At 42.6% G+C, this 20325-nt stretch overlaps 1 protein-coding gene across 1 annotated transcript in view; it reads left to right on the forward strand.

Moving 5' to 3' along the window:
- The first annotated feature begins 1986 nt into the window (after positions 1-1986).
- Positions 1987-20325, forward strand: part of ANK3 (ankyrin 3) — a 375046-nt gene continuing 356707 nt past the window's right edge. The window contains exon 1 of the mRNA XM_064464766.1: positions 1987-2216. Coding sequence (XP_064320836.1) covers positions 2157-2216 — 60 coding nt within the window. The 5' untranslated portion in view covers positions 1987-2156. The remainder of the gene's footprint in view (positions 2217-20325) is intronic.

Consider the following 20325-nt stretch of genomic DNA (forward strand, 5'->3'; position numbering starts at 1 on the left):
TGGTCAGTATAGCCTTAGAGATATAACTCTATCAGCAACCTTCCTCAGGTGGAGACAATTCCGTTAGTTTAAAATCTGTTCTATTTCGACAAATAACACTCTTTTTTCCAACTACCTCAGGTTTTCTCTGTGCTCCTTATCTGTTTATCTTTTTTCTTCTTATAACAACTACTGGCTTCTGTGCTCTGTCAGATCAAATGCACTGCAACAGCACATTTAAATTCCAAGCCTCCATTAGGGAAGCCTGACCTGAAACCTCTCCTGAAGTAAGGGAACTTTTTCTTCCCTCCGGGTATCATTCCAGGTGCCAAAAAAGAAGGTATACTTTTCCAGGTGAGAATGTAGATGAGACAAAAGAGGTATGCAAGCCTTTGGAAACGGACTCTGGATTTACATGTATGCATCACGCTTGAATTTGTTTAAGAATTCTTCTTCCTATCAGCGTGGGAGTAGAATTACAAAACACTTAATTTCAATTAAAAATTATTTTTTTCCTTAAGGTGTTATTTCCTTGTACAATCTCCAAATTCTATTTAAGTCTTTATAATTTTCCTCCCCAAAGAGCGATGGAAGGTGGTATGAAATGATGGCGTGGTGTGCGAGTTGTACAAAAATAGTGTGTGGCCCAGCCACAGAGCTGCTAATTGCCACTGCCAGCAATAGTGCTGCTTGTTGGAAAACATGACCAGCCTTGCTTCACGCTTTCTTATAGCCAATGTGGAGTTTGTGATCCTTCCCCCCTCCCCAGATCTCCTCTGGCTCCCAGTTCCCTGAGTGGGCTGAGGAAATGAGTCACATCCAAAATAAGAGGGACAAAGATACTCTGGGATATTAACTTATCTGTATGAGACACAGAGAGGTCTTTGGTTAAGTGTTTTGTTATTGGGCTCTATATGCAGAGAAAAAAGGATAAGCTTTATAGAAAGTGACAAGCGATTAGTTAGAAAGTATCACAAAGATGTATAAACACCTGTAGTCAGTTTATACAGCTGGGTATTCACTTTGCAAATTGCACCTAGAGCACTAAGGCCCATAGCAGTAAAAAGTAACTGCATTAAGCTGTTATGAACAATATTTCCAGGTGAGTTAGTGCTTAATAGCAGTTGTTATGTTTAACTGCTGGTAATTGGTAAATCAAGTTCTCATGGAAACAGGAAAATAGGCTGGTGCAGCAGAACAGGCTTTTGAGAGGGGAGGGAAAGTGATGGGATAAAATCATTTAAGCAAAAAAGTAAAAAAATCTTAATTGTTTTTACAATGCTTCCACAATTGTGAGTCCTAAGATAAAACACACTTTATTAAGATCAATTAAAATATTTTCTTAGGCATTTGAAGACTCTAAAAACTATAAAAAAAAGTACAAGCAGAAGTCAAAGCCTTCAGCTTTGACGGGAACGGGGGGCGGGAGAAAAACCCGAGGCTGACTCCCCCAGGCTCAGGAGCGAGCCTCGGCTCACCCTTATCCAGGGGAGCAGCTCCCGGGGCCCGCAGTGGGCGAGCTACTCCCCTGGTGCTTTCACGCGTGAGCCCCTTTGAATTCGCGTTAGGGTACATACGCTACACCTGTAGTGCTCGTGGAAAACCAACGGCAACCCTCCAGCTGTGGTAAGGAACGCATTAGCACCAACCTAGAGGATTTGATTGGCTTTTTAATTTCGTGTAACAAACTTCAGCCGGGCTCCCCACACTGCGTCCTCCTGAGAGACCTGCAGGTACGGAGGAGCAGCATCGCCAGGGCCGCCGTCTCCGGGTGAGGTGGGGTGCGGGTGACCCGGGCTGGGGGGGGCTCCGGCGCTCCCCGACCCTCCAAAGCCCCCCCCCCCCCCCCCCCCCCCCCGCCCGGGAACCTCGCTGAGGGGGCTCGTGCGGGCCGTCGGGGCCCGCAGCCGCCAAGCCGCGCCCCGCTGCCCAGGGGCGGGACGGGACGGGACGGCGGCCCCCGCAGCGGGCGGCCGGGAGCCCAGCGAGCCCGCCTCTCCCTCCCTGCCCGCCCGCCCGCCGCGGGGGCTGAGGCACCGGCGGGGCCCGGCTCCACCTGAGGGGGCGGCGGCGGCGGCGAGGGACAGGCCCGCCCGCCGGTGGAGGGGGGGGTGAGCCCGGGACGGCTCTGCCCCGCGCTGGGCGAGGTGAGGAGAGGTGCCTGGGAGCGCTGCAACATGGCCTCCTCCTCCTCCTCCTCCTCCGACCGTCCCGCGGGACGGGGCGGCAGAGACCAGGTGAGCGCCCAGCCCCCGCTCCCGCGCCGCTGCCGTCGGGCGGCTCCTTCTGCTTCTCGTCCTTCCTCCTCCTCCTCGCCGCCCTCGGGCAGAGCGGGGCTGCCGCCGGCGGGGCGAGGGGGGCGGCTTGTCGCTGCCGCGGCCGGGGAGGGTGGCAGCCCGCCGGGAGGGGAGCGGGGCGGCCGGCTCTGCCCCCCCAGCCCGCCCAGGTGTGAGGGCTGCAAGCGGCGCCGGGAACGGCAGCCCCGGCCCCGGGTGGGCGGGACGCGCCGCTCTGCCTCTCCTGGGGTGAAAGATGACAAAAAACCCCCGTGTTTTTAAAACAGCGTGGCCGCGCGTTAACGCTTCACGCTCTTAGGAATGAGCTACTTCAACGCGCTGGTGATGGTTTGCGTATTGCATGTGCTGCCTGTGTCTGGATTGCTTGTTTTTCACACCTCAGTCACCTGACGTGGGGTGAGGGCTGGAGTCGCCTCCATCCTTGCCTGGCGCCCGGCCTGTGGGTTGCTGCTGGGGAAGGGGGTGGCTGGCTTATGCCCCGTCACCTGGGGAGCGTCGAAGGGGCACCTGCGGCAGGCGGGCGAAGAGAAGGTGCTGCAGAGATCCCCGCACAATGCCCAGGTAACAGCACCGGCAGCCACGGGAGCGGGGCTTCTCCCCAGTCCTCCCTCCTCTGTGGTGCTTAGACCCGGGCCACAGGGTCAGGTGAAGGGGCTTTGCTACCGAGTTGTGTGTCCCTTAGGTATTCGGTGTGATCGCTTTCTGTCTGTTGCTCTAATAAATGCTGCCTTGTGTCACAAGCGAGTGGACTGGTCTGACATTCTTCCAGCTGAACACAAAAGGCATAATAAAATTTAACTGTGAAGGCTTGTGTTCTCAGGGCAGAAAAAGAGCACATTTTAGCCTATTACACAATGTCTGACCGGCAAAGTGACGCTTCTCCCAGTAGAAGTATGTTTTAAGAGATTGGGAAAGTATGATAAATGGGAATTACTTTTTTTGGTTTTGGGCTATATGCCCAGAACTCCTGAAACTAAAACTGAAAGCTGTAAGGTTAGAGCTATAATTAATCAAGGGTGAATAAGCTTTATACTTTGTTCCTTCCTTTTTTGGTGAAATTGGTATCTTTCAAATAATTAAAATTACTTGCTTTTAGTACCACTTTCTATACTACTTGAAGCACTTAATATCTTACCTTCTCTGTCCAGCTATCTCTCTCATTGTAGAGTGCTATACTTTCTCATGTTTCTCCCTCAAATCTGTCCAGTGTTGATGCTTTAAAATGGAATGTAAATTAACGCTCTGAGAGGACAGATCAACTAGAAGTAAAGCGCTGCTCTGGCAGTCAGGTCTTCTAAGTTCTGGCTCAGCAAGCTGCTGTTCCCCCACCCGTCACGGCTGCATTAGGTGAGACCTATGTTTGACGGAGAGCTCCTAGTGCAGTCTTCACGTCCTTACTGTGGTGTCGGTGTTCCAGGCATTTTTGCTTCCTCTCTTTCAACAGCTGGCTCAAGGATAAATGGTGAAAATGTGGCCTCTTGCGTGTTCGCAAAGTGGGCAGCCTCCAAACCTGTCCTGAAAGGTTTGTAACCTAGGCCGTGTTGAAAGCGTTGCAGCACCGAGTCCTTAAAGACAGTCGGTGCCTGTTCTCGGGCTCCAGACTGCCTGTTACAGCTTGGCCTTGGAGTGGTCTTAGAACTGCTGGAGTCTCAACTTTTTCCTCTGGACTCTGATCTCTTCAGACTGTCAAGGGCAGCAGATTTCCCACTGGTTTGAGAAGACTGTTAGGTCAGACTCTCAACTTTTAGGGTGTCTTTGTACAGTGGGTTTGGGCTTTTTCCCCCCAAAGGGTGGGGGTGTGTAAGGTGCTCAGATCTTGAGACGCTTCTAATGCCTGCCACTAGAAATTGAGGCGTGCTTTGAAACAGTTGGTGTGTTCAGTGAGTTCCTTACAAGAATCTTTTCTGGTTTCATAAACTCTTGCTCTGATGTCCTAGATACTTTCTGTGGGAATTTGCTGATGCTCATTGCTTGACTTCTGTTACAAAATGATAGCATACTGTCACGTGCCATTGCTCTGTTGATATTTGCCAGAGGATAAGGTTGGGGATTTTTGTTACTGAAAAAATTGTCGCCTCTCCCATCTTTTCTGGGTACTCATTTATTGGCCATATGGATGGTTTTTTGAGATAATGAGGTATATCTATTATAATGTAGTGATTTGTAAATTCATGTGAATAATTACGTGTGGATAAATATTTTCCTTTTATTTTTAAATTCTATTTCCAGTTTTTCTGAAGATAACTTCTAAGCTTTGCAGAGGGAGTCAAAGATGCTGTAATGGCATAGGAAAGAAAATAACTTGGTGTCAAAGATATGTTTGTATTACTGTACTGCTTTGCTGTCGGGGTGGCTGTTTGCCCTTTATTTCACTGTAATGTATTCTAAAACGTTTTGTTCAGAAGTTTGTATTTTTAAAAAGTAACGGGAAGAGTAGAATGCACTTTTTTACTTTTAGTTCTTTTTCTATGACAGTTCTGAGCACCAATGCTATTAGTACTACTAAAAGTTAGTTAATTGTGCTTGTAGGTGCCGACAGTGCTGTGTGTTGTTCTGTGGTGTTTGTATCTGGTCAGTTTACAATACTGAAAGTTTGGGGATTGTCTATGGCTTGTAGGAGGTCTGACTTTGAGTTTTAGAAATGAGACATTTTTATACTTTCTTGCCATCTAGCTTAAAACCAGAGCCTTGCTGGTAAAAGAGAGGAGACAGTGGTCATATTGTTGTGCAGGGGAAGAAAAACCCCCAACTGTTCAAATATAAAAGCCATGTTATTATCACATAATAAAAGTAATTTACTGTTGATGTAGAAAATGTATTTCACAGAATAAGCTTTTATGTATGATCTGTAAGACCACAAGTCCACTCATAGCTGTTCTGAACAACAATAATAAACCTAAATTTTCTTCAGTCATTGAAACTTTGGGGAAAATGGTAGTTTTACAGTAAAAAAAACAAACCTCAAAACAAAACCCACCACCAAACAAACACATCAAACAAAAACCAGTAAACCAAACCCCAAGAAAACCAGTAAAAAACAGATACAGATCAGACTACCTGAGTCTCAATTCTAGAGAAATAATCAGCATAGGCTTTCTCTTGCTACTGCTGTCCATTCTAGTTTTATCCTACATCTTTATCCGTTTAATTTTGCTTTTTTTTCCACTTGAAAGCCCTAGTTCTGCTCTTACATACTCAATTTCTCAAAAGTCAGTGCTCTTGATGCCATGTCAAAACTGTTGATGTGCTTATCCACTGGTTGATTACCCATTAAAGGTTATTTTTGCCACTCTGTGTTGTCTGAAGTGTGACTATTTCCCGTATACATTAGGTTTCGTGATAAGCTGTTGACAATGGTACTTGTACTCCTGTTGGTATGGTGCTCAGAATGAGAAAATAAGACCTGGCACATTGCATTAATTCTGAGAAAAGCATGGTTTTGCAATCTTTAATTAGGCAAAGTTTCATCAGCTCTTTGACAGTGGCTTGGCCCAAGGAAGCCTTTTTCTTTTTTTTTAAACACCTGGTGGCACTTGTTAGGTTTTTCCAGAGAAGCAGAGTGTGGCATAGAACCTGAGGCATGAGGGTAATAAAAATATTTCTGTAGGTTTTCTGCTTCAATTCTGAAATGCATAGTGTTAAATAGTATTTAGGATACTGACGTATCTGAGAAGGAAAATTAGTTTTGAAGTTGGAATTTTCCAAAACAAATTCTTCAAATTAGTTTTAAATGTATCTTTCTTTCATGTGATCAAGCTACTTTGGATTCCATTCCTTTGTTCCCTGAAAAATTTGAGAAGTTAGGAAAAAATTGGAAATGTTTTTTTTTAATCTAGGAAGGAAGGGAAAAAGACGGAACCCTAAACTGTTACACCCATCTTCAGTAGTTAAGAAATGCTGAAACTTAGCTATTCTTTTGATAACTTTCCTGTACTGCCTGATAGTTGGTGCAAGTACCTCTTGCTTTCAACTGTTGAATTGCACTAGCATTCACATAAAATACGTAGAGAATAATAGTTACTTGCAGTGGGTGCTTCTGCTGTCCTTGCCATTGGGATGCAGTATGGCTATGTAGAGAGGATACATTACAGGTTGAGAGTAATGGGTGAGGAAGGTGAAGACAGCAAAGAAAATGGCTTTATTAAAATATTGACTAGTGTGATGGTGAAATTCTGAGGAACCTGGCTGTCTTGTATCAATCATTGCCTCATCGTTCACATTATGATTGTGTGTTCCTCCAATCTTGCCCAATTTTAGTAGTGTCTTGAGCAAAACCCATCCTGTTTAGTCTTGGAGTAGTGGCTGCTTTTATCCCCATGACATCCCACAAAAAAGAATTTGGTATTAGTTACTTAAATGAATTTAATAGAAGAAATTACAATATAATTAAAACTTCAGTTCCCACTGACTTGTGAAGAAAAAGACACTGTATTTCCTTCAATCTCCTTTTAAAATTCAGAAGGTTATTCTCCAAGGGCATAGTTTGGTCTCCTTCAAAGGAGAAATTATTCAGACTTTCCATATAATACCTGATGTATGTATCACAACTTTATCAGTATGTTATCGATTCTATCTGATAATGACTTAGAAAATATTAGGAGCTAATGAAAGGAGTTCTGCATAGCTGTAGTCGGGAGTGTTTGTGGGCTGAAACCTTCCCATCCACCTTGTGTGCTGGTGCTAAAGCAAGAGGTGGCTCTGAGCTGCTGCACTGACCTTCTGTGTTACGTTAAACAGGTTGTGATGACAGCTTCTTATAGGAGAAACTAAAGTAACATTCTGCAACGACAGAGTAGCTAATAGCATATGCATGTCATATGAGAGCTTGTTTCTTATCAAGAGTCTTCAGAGATTTGATTTTAGGTTTTAAAAACCCCCTGATATAGTATCTATTTTGGAAAGTATTCTTAAAGTGTTCCTTATAGAGGCCACTTTCAGATAACTTCTGTAGAAGAGATGAGGTTAGTTTTATGATCTTTGCATGCTACTGTTACTAGTACTATATTTTAAGTGTGTATGGCTGTGTTTTTTCTTTTAAAGAAAGGAATATGGATTCTGTAGCTCTTAAAAGGTTATCTGCTTTCCTGTTTCTTGTCCTCGTGTTCTTTTTTTTTTGGGGGGGGGGTAGGAGATTTTAATTTCTCTTTTCCACCCTGTAATCTCATACTCATTTCTGTCACTTTAACAGTTTAGTGCAGCCTCAGGCAACAGAGCAGTTTCTGTGCAGGTTCAGTTTCCTCAAAACACCTGTTTGAACCAGTCCCAAAGCTAAAGAAAATTCATCCTAAAATTGCTGGACTTAATGCGCAAAGAACTCCCAGTCACCGAAGAGAATAGATCTGACAAAGCTGAAAAATTGGTAATTAGTTTTAGCCTTTCCTTTTTTGCTGAGATGAGTCTGGTCTATATCTGAACACACAATAGATATTTAAAAGCATAAAAGTCAGGTTCTTGTAATGGGAAGGCAAGGCTTGGGGTGGGGGGTAAGCAGCAGAACTGCAGGTGTTGCTTGTTGAGTGATCAGAATCTTCCTTGTTTCTTCACTTCTTTCCCCTTATTTGGAAGCTTTCTGTTTGTGCTGGGGGGAATCCCAAGCAGCAGACTGCTTTGCTTCTGTACTGCAGGTCTGACCCTTTTATGAAGGTGTTTTGGTGACTGATGTGTAAAGTTTGAGGCTGTTGGGTGAGGAGGTAAAGAATGAGTCTTGTGAATGGCGAGGGAGAAGTATACAAGGCCAAGTGACCCTAATATGCTCTTTAAATTTTAGCTTTGAGGCATAATAAAACACTAAAAACTTAACATAAAACATGAGCCAGCTGGCCTTCTGTTCTAACAATCAATGCTGCATTCAGGCAAAGAAAAAACAACGTCTAAAGATGACTCATCCAGTTATAGGTAGAAGTATTCTATAATATTAAAAAGTTACAGTAGTAACATATAGTAATAATCATGTGATGGGTGTTAAGGGAGAGGCTAGTTAACCTGGCAACACCAGAAAGAGTAGTAGTGACTTCACAATAATCTTTGAAGGACAAACTGTAGGAATGAATAAATTTGGGAAGCTTTTCAAAGCTGGAAATTATTCATTGCTTACCTTCCAGTGACCTCAGTGCTCTTCTGTAAAGGAAAACATTCTATTGGCAACCTTAAAAATAAAAAAAGAGGGGGGCTCAGTATGAGTTTTATAACTTATTTAAAAAGAAAAACTACGTGGTGTGTTTTATTTTAGTGGTGGTTTTGGATTTGTTTTTGTAGATATGTTAGGCCATTTCTGTAAGTAACTATCTCCATCAGAGATTAGATTTAAGGCACAGTAATTATGTTATTGCCCCATATCTCTACTCATGACTCCTTTGTGTAATATCTGAGGCACAAACTGGTACATATAACACCAGAACTATGGAGCGAGTTGTTTTTAAGGTGTGGTGAGTGCTGAGGTATAGGAAATAAGAGATGGAAGGTACTTTTTAACAGCCTCTTGGAACACTTCACCTGAGAACATTACATGCACCTAGACTTGCTCTTAAAGTTGTTGGTGCTTTTGGGCATAATAGCTGCTAAGTTATTGTCTGTAAGTTTTCTTGGGCTTTAAATTAGGAAGTGTTAAATATCCACATGGCTTCTGAGTATCTGGCCTTAAACTTTTTGCTATGTGTTTTTCAATCTGCACCAACATGTCCAAAGGTCTTGCTTACAGTGTCCTTTCTGGTACGGTGTGGAGCAGCTGCTCAGTGCTCTGACTGCGGTAGCACAGGCAGCTTGCTTTTTATTTAACCTTGGCCTCTGTAATAGCACACTTTGCCTCATCACATCTACGTTGTTGAATAAGAAGCTGCCTCTTTTTTTTGCGCACAGCCCTGTAAGCCTTCCTTTGGGGAATTCAGCTCAAATTCTTAGGGTACTGTACCTGCAATGTGACAAAGATGGGAACAAGTCCAGCATGTTTCAGGATGTGGACTTGCTCCTTCTGTGACATTAATTTTTTACAAGTAATGACTTGTTGTGCCACAGACATGACCCCATTTTGTAGGCGAGCAATCTATAGGTGTGATTCAATGGTTTGAATCTCTGATGGCAGAGCCAGTTTCCTTTCTTCATCCTCTCTATGCCTTAACTCTGCTTGTTCCTGTTCAAAGAATACTGCAGAGAGAGCACATATGCATGTGTCTGAGAAGGCAAATCATTTGACAGGTCATGACTTTGCAAATGCATGAATCGGCCCTACTCTGGGATGGGAGCCTCTAGTGGGAACAAGTTACAGTGAATAAGGAAAAGGCAAGAACCTCCTAAATGGCATCTGCCTCTTAAAAATTTGCCATGCAGAGCAGCACCAACCAGTGCAGGTGCTCAGCTTTTGTATTCAGGAGCCTGTGTAGCTCACAAGGCTCAACCTGGGGCTTGGTTGGTCTTAGACTTGGTGCTCGTGTCCTCAGTTGGGAACTCAATGTGGAGCTTCAATGTCTCATTCCAATGCCTTAATTCCAAATACCCTAGCACAGCAGAGAACTTCATATTTTCTGTGTTTATTTTCCTTCCACCACACCCCACCCTTGGCACATCAAATCTACTGTGCTCTGGTGATCCTTGCAATCCTTTGCTAAAAAACCTGTCTGTTTACGGTCTTCCTTCCCTCTGATAGCACTTTGTGAAATAACTTTAATTCAGTAGGGTACTCTTGTTCTTGAAGTTACTGCTTTTCCTTATATTGACACAGGTTAAACTTTTTCCAGCCTTTAGTCGTTTTGGTGATGTGGCTTACAGCACAGCTTTGAAAAGTGTTTTGTTTCTGTAGCTGGGGAGAGGTGGACTGTAGCAATGCTGTAGCAGGAAGCGGATGGGGAGAGGGCAGGTGCTTTGCGACCTGGTTTCATCGCTGCAGAAGATGTTATGTAAATACACTGAGGTTTTCCTCTAATTCTGTGATGTAATGTTTCATAAATAAGCACCACATTGTTTAAAACTCAGGTGTCAGAGGTAGTGAGCTAAAGACATCCAGAAACCGTGTGACAAGTCTGAGAAGTAATATATTACTTTTCCAGTGATCCTCCTGTAGGAGCTAATCCTGTGTTCCAGGGAAACCCACTGGAAACAGGATCTTTCTGGAAGGGTATGAAAAATAATGATGTTTACCTGCATTTGGTTTAGTGGTTGGAAAAGTTTGGAGCTAGCAATCAGAGGGTCAGTAAGTCTTAAATGAAGCTGGTTTAGCAAATCTCATAAAAACCAGCGATAATTTCAATATAAAAATGGTATGCAGTCTAATGTTCTGAGTCAGAAATCCAACAAGTCAAAAAAAAAAAAAAAGGAAAAGTGCAGGTGCATCGGCCTGTGTCAGTTCAGCATACTTTCCTGCGTGTGGCCTGTATTTCTTTTCATGGACTCATGCCTGCAAAGCCCCTTTGTGATCTCAGCCTTGATGTGGGCCAAACGGGGAAGATTGTTAACATTCCTCCTGCCCCTCTCCATCATCATCATCAGCTCTCGGTGGATATCAGTCCTTTGCACTCGTGTGGGAGGGGACAGTGGGATTTTGTGCTGCTTGTAGTTGCCTTTCCAAATATTTCTCTCGATCAGTGTGGCTCATCTGGACCATAACCCAGCTCCCAATTTTTGATTATTATGAATTGTGATGAATTTAGTAATTGGAATGACAGTATTGCTGCCATACTAGTATTTTAATATTAACGTTCATGTGCCCATCAGGAAGTCAATGACACAGCTAAAGAAACACCTTTTCTCCAAGAGAATCATAATTCTGGGTAGCATTCTCTGTTAATTGCCCTTTAAATGTTGTTTTGTCCCTCGTTGGCAGCTTTAATACTGTTGCTTATCTATGTGGCTCTTTCTCCCCACTTTAATGATTGTGCTGTATTTGTTTTGATATGAGTATAGTTTCACTGTGACAGCTTTGGTTTTATAGGATAGAAACAACCACATTTTTTCTGGCTAAATTTAAACTGCTTTCAAAGTGAATTGTCCTTTGTTCTGGCAAATGAATTCTACTGGATTGTTATAAGCAGTTTAGAATTGCTTGTTACAGCGATACAAGTAGGTAACAACATGCCTCTGAAGAGATTAAGGACGTCTCATTTTATGTTGCATTTGTTCCAATGATCATAATTCTAATGCAATGTGTCTCTCTTCTGCTGTCTCTTTCCTTTGTCTTTAATGTGTCCATCTTCTTAAAGAACATGTTAAAGAACATGGTGTTGTCGAACAATATTCCCTTGATCAAACTGGAACAAAAGAAAATAAGCATTCAGTAATGATATGTAGCTTGAAAAGCAAATGTACAAAGATGATTAACCTCATACTGAGCTCAAATATATTCCCTATTGGGGGGAATATACCAAATATGGTTATTGTAAAGGTTAGATACTGGGGAGAAAAAAGCTTAGAAACAGAACCTGTTCTATGTATCCACTATAGATAATCTTTACTTAGGAGGAATATGTGTAAAAAGATACTCCTAAGTAAAAGCAAATTCCATAAAGCTTGTGCATTTTATGGTTAATGTTTCTTTTATGCCCTGACTGTACTACCGTTAACAAAACCAGTGTATTGTAAGGGAAGAGTCTAAAGTATGACAATTTAATTTAGTCAGCTGCATGGTATGTTTAACTGGCCTGTGACATTTAAGCAACAAAAAAGAATACCATTCAGATTGCTCTGTGGAAGGAGAAGTAATTGTCTTGGACACCTGTAACTGTCATCGGCTTATTTTCATGCCAATCCCACGCACTGCAGAGGACTTCTGCAGTTTAGCATAAGCACGTTCAGCTTTCCGCACGAAAGACACCAGTATCTGAAAAAACCTTCAATACTAGTGTAAATAAACCACTTGAATGTTTTGTATTTTATTATGTGAAACCCCTTTGTTTGTGTTTGTGACAGTTGTTGCTGATGTGAGTGTAGCAAATCCAGCTGTACTAGCCACTCAAAGCCCTTGCTAGGGATTTTAGTCAGTTAAAATTATATACAGAACTCTTCAGCAGAACTCCAAACTTTAAGATCCTTGGAAAGCACTGATGCAAGCTGTGTATCCCACGTATCATGTACAACAAGTTTGATTTTGCTGGAAATGTGTCCATACATTATTGTGAGTTTCATATAGCAAAACTCTGTTAAAATAACAACAGTGGAACAGCCAAGAGTAATAAATTTTACTGCAACTGTCTCTAACTAAAGGATGAAAAGAAAATGTTGTGTGGCTGCCGCTGTACGCGATCGCTTCCATTGGCAGAAACAAAAAATGCAGTCCTGTTATTTCCTGGCGATACTTCTATGAAAGAAGCTGCATATTTGTATTTAATGGCATCACAGCCTCTAGTCGTCATCCATACTCATCCCAGTCACTCGCTAGTTCATGCCTTTCTCCACTCTTTGTACCGTGGCAGCCCGTGCAGCTGGGGAAGCAGAACTGGCCCTGTCCCTTGTGCGAGCCGAGCTGCTGACTGGTTTGGCTTCTCGTAGGTGCTGAATGGCGGTGGCTGTCACCGGAGTTGGAAGAAATGCAGCTCCTCTTAATAACAGACCTTAAGACTATATGATCCTATTGTGGAATACTAATTTAGGCGATACAGTGACCAGGGAAAGTAGTGTTGGCAATATTGATAATTGGAAGATTTTTTTTTAAACCCATGCCTGTTTTTTGATACTTGATTGGAAAAAAGATTGAGATGAAATGTAGAACAAGTATTCAGAGCTGCTGGAATTCTAGAGTTGAAATATTTAGAGGAATAAGTGATATATACATATAGTTTTATAGACATATAAAAAATATATTTTGAAATTTATATATTTGAGATTTGCATAATTACTGGAAAGGAGTGTCACAGAGGCTTGAAACAAAGGGAGCAGGTAACAGTCAGTATATGTGGCCAGATCGCTAGGGCAGTAATGTTGGTAGGAGGTCTCAGCAGCCAAATTATTTCTCCCATAGTGAAGTTTGTGCCTGAAACCGACTCCGCCTGCCCATCTCTTTCCTGCTGGCTTGTATTTTTGGCAGCCATCCTGAAGGAGTTTCAACCTAGAACGTGGGAGGAGTGTGTTAGTGAAGGAGGGGGCCTGCGGAGCATGGCCTCTGGAAGATGAGAGAGTCAGTAGAAGATGAATTAATCTGAGTCTGTGCTGTCCATCAGCGGTACCTTCAGCAGTTCTGAATATGCCCTCTGCTAGCACTTCAGTTAGGTCCTGGGTGTTCGGGTGCTGGTTTTGGCAAAGTCCATCCCGTAGACATGCTATCTTCCATGGTTGTGTGGAAGCTTTATTGTTCCATTTTTGCTTGTGATGCAGGTGTTACTGTTCCCCTGCACACCCAAATATGCCTAGCTGGGACTGCAGTTAACCTGGAATGGAAAGTTGGTCATTAATTATTATTAGTTAAGCTTATTAATATAAGCTGGCCTTATATTTAATGAACCATGCCAAACAAAGCTCAGGCTCAGAACCTGTGGACGTTGATAGAAATCTTAAAGCTGACTACGGGTGCTGGAGTGGGTGTCTCTGTAATGGGCATTGCAGTAACCTTCTCTACCTCAACATCAATTTTTTTGTTCTCTTTCATAGTGATTAGGTAAATAATGAGAAAACCTGCACTGCTTGATGTTGTTGCCCTCTCTGTCCTTGAGTGAAAGCACGTTTTAAAAAGTAATTCTGTTGTGTTCAAATGTCTGTTCATACAAAGCCTGTAAGAGAAAGGTTACCCTTGAATTTATTTCGTTAGCAAGGCCCCAACTTCTAGTGAACTGCAAGACTTCTCTTAGTGGAGTAAGTTACAGTCTTACCTTCCCAAGCCCACTGAATGTCCTTCCAAAAAAACCAACCAAAAGAAAAACCACAACCACCCAAAACAACAAACAAAAACCCCACCCCCAAAACCACCACCAAACTAGATAGTGAAAACTGTCTCCTTCCTTTTCTGAGATGTTGACTCTTTTCCCCGTTAGTGTTATAGGGAACCCTGAATACCACCACGAGTGAGGTCTGTACTTTCTGGGACCGCTGTATGCTCTGAAGTCTTGTTTTTAGTGCTGTCCACAGCATTGATATCAGATTTTCCTAAAATCCTAACACCACTTCTAAAGATCTCTGAAGAAGCATTTTCTGCTCTTTGACATTTGCAGTAATGCTGTCAAACACTCATCTGAAATTTATTTCTTCTTGTCATTTTTTAACTGTGGCTATTTAACTCTTGGTACTCATCAATAAAAATATCTCTCTCTGCAGGTTTTTGTATGTAGCATTGTGTCCTGTGTAACGAGACAACCCAACATGAAGTGAGGATATTACAATGTAAGATGGAGAAATGTGTGCCGCATCTCTTGGTGTGGTTAGTGTATGGAGCCAGGTGAGCAAAAGCGGAGGTTGAATTTTTATTGCCAGTCGCTGACTGCGAGCAGTGCCTTTAGGACTGCAGTTCCTACAAAAACCTCTGCCAGCATGTAGGTGTCTTGTACTTCCTCTGATGGAAGGAACGTCCTTGGTTTTTTCACTGAGGTTTGTCGGTATAGCTGCCCCCCGGCAGCTTGCCGGCCACTTTGTGATCTGCTTACAAGGGTGGGGAAGTGTTTGTCCCTCCTGTCGTAATGTTTCTTCTGCTCTGCTTTCCTGGCGGGTGCTTGTACCTACCACGTGGCCGATTATTCTCCGGGTCAGAAAGCTTGTTGAATGCTGGTAGGGCTTTTGTCCATCTGAGCTAGTGATTCCCTCCAAAGCACTGGCTGGAGCTTTGTGGTGTTCTGATCACACTAAATATAAAAGCTCTTCCATTTGCAGAATGGGTTCTTTTCTATTTTTAGTAACTGTTCCACTTAATAGTTGGTTTATTTTAAAACAAGTATCCATGTCTGTATTGTTTCAGTCATGCCGATAAACAGATCTTTGTATACTGATACATGGCAGTTTGGGAGGACAAACTCACTGGAATATCTAATAATTAGCAAGTGCTTTTATTAAAGATGGAAGGGCCACTAGACCTCACACCTGCTAGGTGTAAAAAATGAGTTTAATTTGAAAATGGATCCAGAGGTTTGCTTCATTTCACTACCAGTTAAACCTGTTAAGAGCCAAGAAATTAGGTAGCAATACATTACTTAATAATTTTAATGTGTATCTTAATGTGATATAAGGATTTTTTAATCTGTATTCAAACTCATAGGTTGTCATTCCTTATGAAAGATTGTAGCTTATTTAAATAACAATTACTATAAATAATGATAAATTTAAGTAACAATTACTAAAGAAAAAAAGTGCTACACTAATTTTTCTCCTTTCCCGGACCCTTGCCACAGCTTGGTGAGGGGGAAACCCTGTATGAAAACTGATCTTGTTTTGATGCTAGTCAGCAGTAAGACTCTGTTTATCTACTTTCATTTCTTTGACGTGACTAACTTCTAATAAATGGGCTCCGTGCTCGGCAGTTGGGACTCAGTGATGTGTGTATTCTTGCTTCATAATCAGGTTTGAATGATTAGCTAAGTAGAAAATTGCCTGCTCAGTAGAAAAATAATATTACAATGTTGCCCTCTTAGATTTAATCTTCACTAAATTGTAGTAAAATACTTTCAAATGGAAGAGACACTTATTTCATGATGTATTTTACTACTAGCAGAAAGGTCTGTAATTTTCATTTGTATACAAATAGGTTTTTTCCTGAGCTTAATTAGGTGAACAAGTAAAAATAAGTCTTGAAATTCAGAACATATGTAATGTTTGGAGACTTGCACCCAATTTCTGGTTTGAAGTCTTTTATATGTATAAACTTCAGATATGCTAGGTATTCTCTCCCTTCTTATTGCTTATCCCCTTGCACACCAACACTTACTAGCAAGTGTCAGATTTAAACAAATGCTTTTGGCATGTTATGCATTTCCCCAGTCTCTTCTGGTTCTTTATAGCTTTGGTAGGAACTATAAACTGTCCAGGACTGCCCTAAGTTTGGCAGATTTTGCACTGCTCGTAGGCGATGCTGAGCATCAGTTAGGTTCTAAACAAATTACTTCAGGGTGTTTTAGGGAACAAATTATACCAGCTTAAAGACAATGATGTTTGGTCACAAACAGCTAAGGTACATCCTCTAAAGTTCACTCCGTCACGATTATAGGGCAGTTTGCACTTGTGTCTCAGAGCTCTGGATGCTTAGGTCATGTATGCTTGTCTTTATTCCTCAGAAGGATTTTGAAGATTGCTGTTGTTAGTACAAGCCTTATTCTCAGTGCTAAGTTTATCATGTTGCCTGGCCTGATAGCTGAGAGTGAGCTTGGATGGAGCCTGTGGGCTGTAACACCTTGCGATCAGAGGTTGTCTTTAAAGCAACAACTTTAAGTGCAAAATATTTAGGAATAGATCAATTTCAAATTGCTTAACAATAGATACCCCACACTGTCATAGAGGTACCAACACCTCCCAAAGCCCAAGGGTTCCTAGGGGTAAGCTGTGGGTCTCTGCATTCAACTGATTTCTGTAACTGAGGTCCTTTCATCTGTAACAACATTTCTTTAGGTGCCTACAGGGATTTCTGACTGGTGTGTGGATGCTCATGCCAAACTGATTAGAGACAGGCTTAGGAAAGAGTCAGCCACAGGCATGGGATGTGGGAGAGTCTAGGGAAGGACCTGGACTGCTGAAGGAATTGCACCTGTTAAATGGCCAGGCAAGAGCATGATTAGAAACAAAGCTAAAGATTAGGAAATTGCAAAGCTGGTATCATAAAATAGGGTGCAGGGGAAGCAAGCAGGACTCGGCAGGTGTGAGGGAGGGTGAGAACTAAAGCAGGCAGGAGAAAGATCAGACTTGTGAGTACAACTGTAGGTGAAGACGCTCCCTCATGTTTGATCCTGCTCATGTGCTGGGCTTTGGACTCCAGGCATGTGTCTGACAATGGCTGTGTTGTCCAGATGGCATCTGGCCAGCCTGACACTTCTTTGGATCTTGAGGTACCTGTGTAAGACAAGGTCAAGGTCTTCGGAGTTCTTTAAAGACATGATGCTATTTTTGTTTGTGACTTTCTCTAACACCATTGACATAATGGGATTTTCTTCTATTTGTCATAAGTTTAAAAATAGTAGCTAACATATGTATAAGCTGGGATTTAATTTAATGGTCTTCTACTGTAGAGCTATTGATTATGATATGTTCGTATTGAAACAAGATGTTTTGATTATTCTCTAGTTTTGGATCACATGCAATACTGGGAATAGCTTTTTCCCCACCCCTCTGAGCAAGCATCTTGCAATGTAAGTCAGATCCAAATGCCGTTGTCTATGAAAATGTGATGCAGTCTTTTCTTACTTAGCACATTCTTTCTTGTCCTAGTGTTGTGGTTTAACCCCAGCCAGCACCTAAGCACCCCTCGGCCACTTCCTCACCCCCCTCTGGTGGGAAAGAGGACAGACTCAGAAGGGTAAAAGTGAAAAAACTTGTGGGTTAAGATAAAGACAGTTTAATAGGTAAAGCAAAAGCTCCATCCACAAGGAAAGCAAAACAAGCAGTTCATTCACTGCTTCCCGTTGTCAGGCAGGTGTTCTGCCGCTTCCAGGAAAGCAGGGCTCCAACATGCGTAATGGTGACTTGGGAAGAGAAACGCCATCGTTGTGAACATTCTCCCCTTCCTCCTTCTTCCCCCAGCTCTATATGCTGAGCATGACGCCATATGGTGTGGGACACCCCTTGGGTCAGTTGGGGTCAGCTGTCCCAGCCGTGTCCCCTCCCAGCTCCTTGTGCCCCCCCAGCCCCTCGCGGGTGGGGTGGGGTGAGGGGCAGGAAAGGCCTTGGCTCTGTGTAGCCCTGCTCAGCAGTAGTGACAGCATCCCTGTGTTACCAACACTGTTTTGGTCACAAATCCAAAATGTAGCCCTGTACTAGCTACTATGAAGAAAATTAACTCTAGCCTAGCCAAAACCAGCAAGCCTACAAAACTTAAAATATAGCTGGCTGAGTGTTGGGATGTGCTGTCAATCAGGGTGGAGCACTTCAGGATTAGCAGGTGGACTTTGTTTTTGATTGAGAAAGGTTGGGTTTTTAGGGGAGAGGGGAATGAAAAGAAAACTCGGTTTCCAAAGTTTTTTAAAAATATCTTTTAAAAATCTTTTTTAAAAATTTTTTTTAAAAATGCATTTTTTTATAGTGTGATCCTGGAGAACTGTAGGTGCAGCACATGTACAGAAGCCAGGCCTGTATGTGCTTATTGGCTTCAGATCCATATTTGTAACAGCTATCCTAAAGCAATGAGAAGGGGGGTGGGGATGGGGTGGGGTGAGACCACCATGTCTGAAAAAAACAATCTATTTCTTGGTGCTAATGGAAACCCAGATTAAAGTAGTGTAAGTTAGAAATAGATGGAAAAAATAGAACAGGCAGAAAATAGGTCTAGTTTTACATTTATTCCTAAATGAGTGATAAATGTTTTACTTCTGAAAGCCATATCTGTATCCATAAGTGCTAACTGCAATGTGTTAGAAATTGCCAAACCATTGAAACGTTGTAGAGTTGATGTTTAGAACATATCACATCCAAGATGTAGTGAAGCCACTGCAAAGCTAGGCAGCGTGGATTTGTTAGGTCTGATGTCTCTTCTCAGACCAGACCTGAGCATATTTTTCTCACTCATCTTTCCCTCCCCATGCCCACCAGGTGGTTCTAGGTGTGCCTTCCCCTGAAGGAACCCTAGAGTTTCCACACAAAAAACCAAAGGTGCTGTTTCCAGAGAAGCCACAACATTGTTTTACTTGCATTTTCACTAATGCTCAGACTTGAAAGGCAAACACAGTGAGTTTCTCCTGTAGTAAAGAGAATGCGGGAAGGAAGGTGGGAGACTTTGCCTGCTAAGTGTGATGCGTCACAGGTATTTCATAGCCTGCTGCTACCCGGATGCACTGGCTGTGCTTGGGTGAGTAGGACCTAGACAGAGTATTGAGAGATGTTGAAAGAAGCTGAAAAAGCAGCTGGTGTCAGATACACCCTTGCTTTCTGTTTTCTCGTTTGGTGAGTCTATTACAAACCTTAGAGAACTTAAACTTCCATGTGGCAAGAATAGACTTGCTATGCTCACTGATGTTTAATAGTGTCTGAAGCAAATGCAAATGAGTGACAATTTTGGGGTGCTTTCACTTCCCTAGAAGTGACAGACACAATGGATGTGATGTCACCGAGGAACCTGCCAGGTAACTGCAACACAGAAGTAGAAAAATCCCAGAGCTGGGGGATGGGATGGGGGTTTGTTTCTTTCCGCCTCCTTCCCTCCCTCTGTCTCAGTAGTCGGTCTGAATTCAGGCAGCCCTAAGTGAATAAGCAGAGAAGAAAGTTCTGCTGTCTACTGAGAGCCAGCCTGATACAGGACATGGAGCAGAGGTAAAGCAAGAACCTACAGTTTTGGGTAAACCAGGTTATGGTGGACTTCAGCCTTAAGAGTTAGAAAATAAGCAACATAATTTAATGTTTGGTGGTAAACTTTGCAACTGTATCCCAGGCAGATACCTAATAGACTGCTGGCTTAAACTGTTTATCAAGCCTTATAAAAGTTGGTCGCTGATCTTAACCCTATTTAATAGGCCATCAGGGAGAAAGACCAGAAGCCTATTCTGCAAATAGACCTTCCCTTTCAAATTAAGTATGACCAAAGAAACACTTAAAATGCTGGTGGGCAAAAAGGAGACTTTAATGAATTACATTTGTGAACCTGCTTCCAGATTTCTACAGATTTCTAGTCACTTTTTGAAAATCATTCTTGTTTTTTGGTATGTGACCAAAGCTTTGTCTAGACTGTTATTTAGTAAGGGTGTGTGTTTTTTTTTAAGCAGAGTACAGATTTGCTGGAGGAGAGAAAAGGGGACTGTAACTTTCTCCCGCTGTTAACTTCATGTAGCGTAGTGCTTAGGCTCAGGTCCTGTGTCGGGTATTGCCTCGCTTCCCTCTTCGCCCTGTGGTTCTAGACATCTCTGGATGTGGCTAGGTGAAAGTGTGCATCTAAGTGCATAAATGTACTCCACTCCTAATTGTTCCTGAGGTATAAATGACTGTCCAGCTTGGATTTTAAGAATCCAAAATTGTG

The sequence above is a fragment of the Phalacrocorax carbo genome, chromosome 13 (assembly GCF_963921805.1).
Source record: "Phalacrocorax carbo chromosome 13, bPhaCar2.1, whole genome shotgun sequence".
NCBI lineage: Eukaryota > Metazoa > Chordata > Aves > Suliformes > Phalacrocoracidae > Phalacrocorax > Phalacrocorax carbo.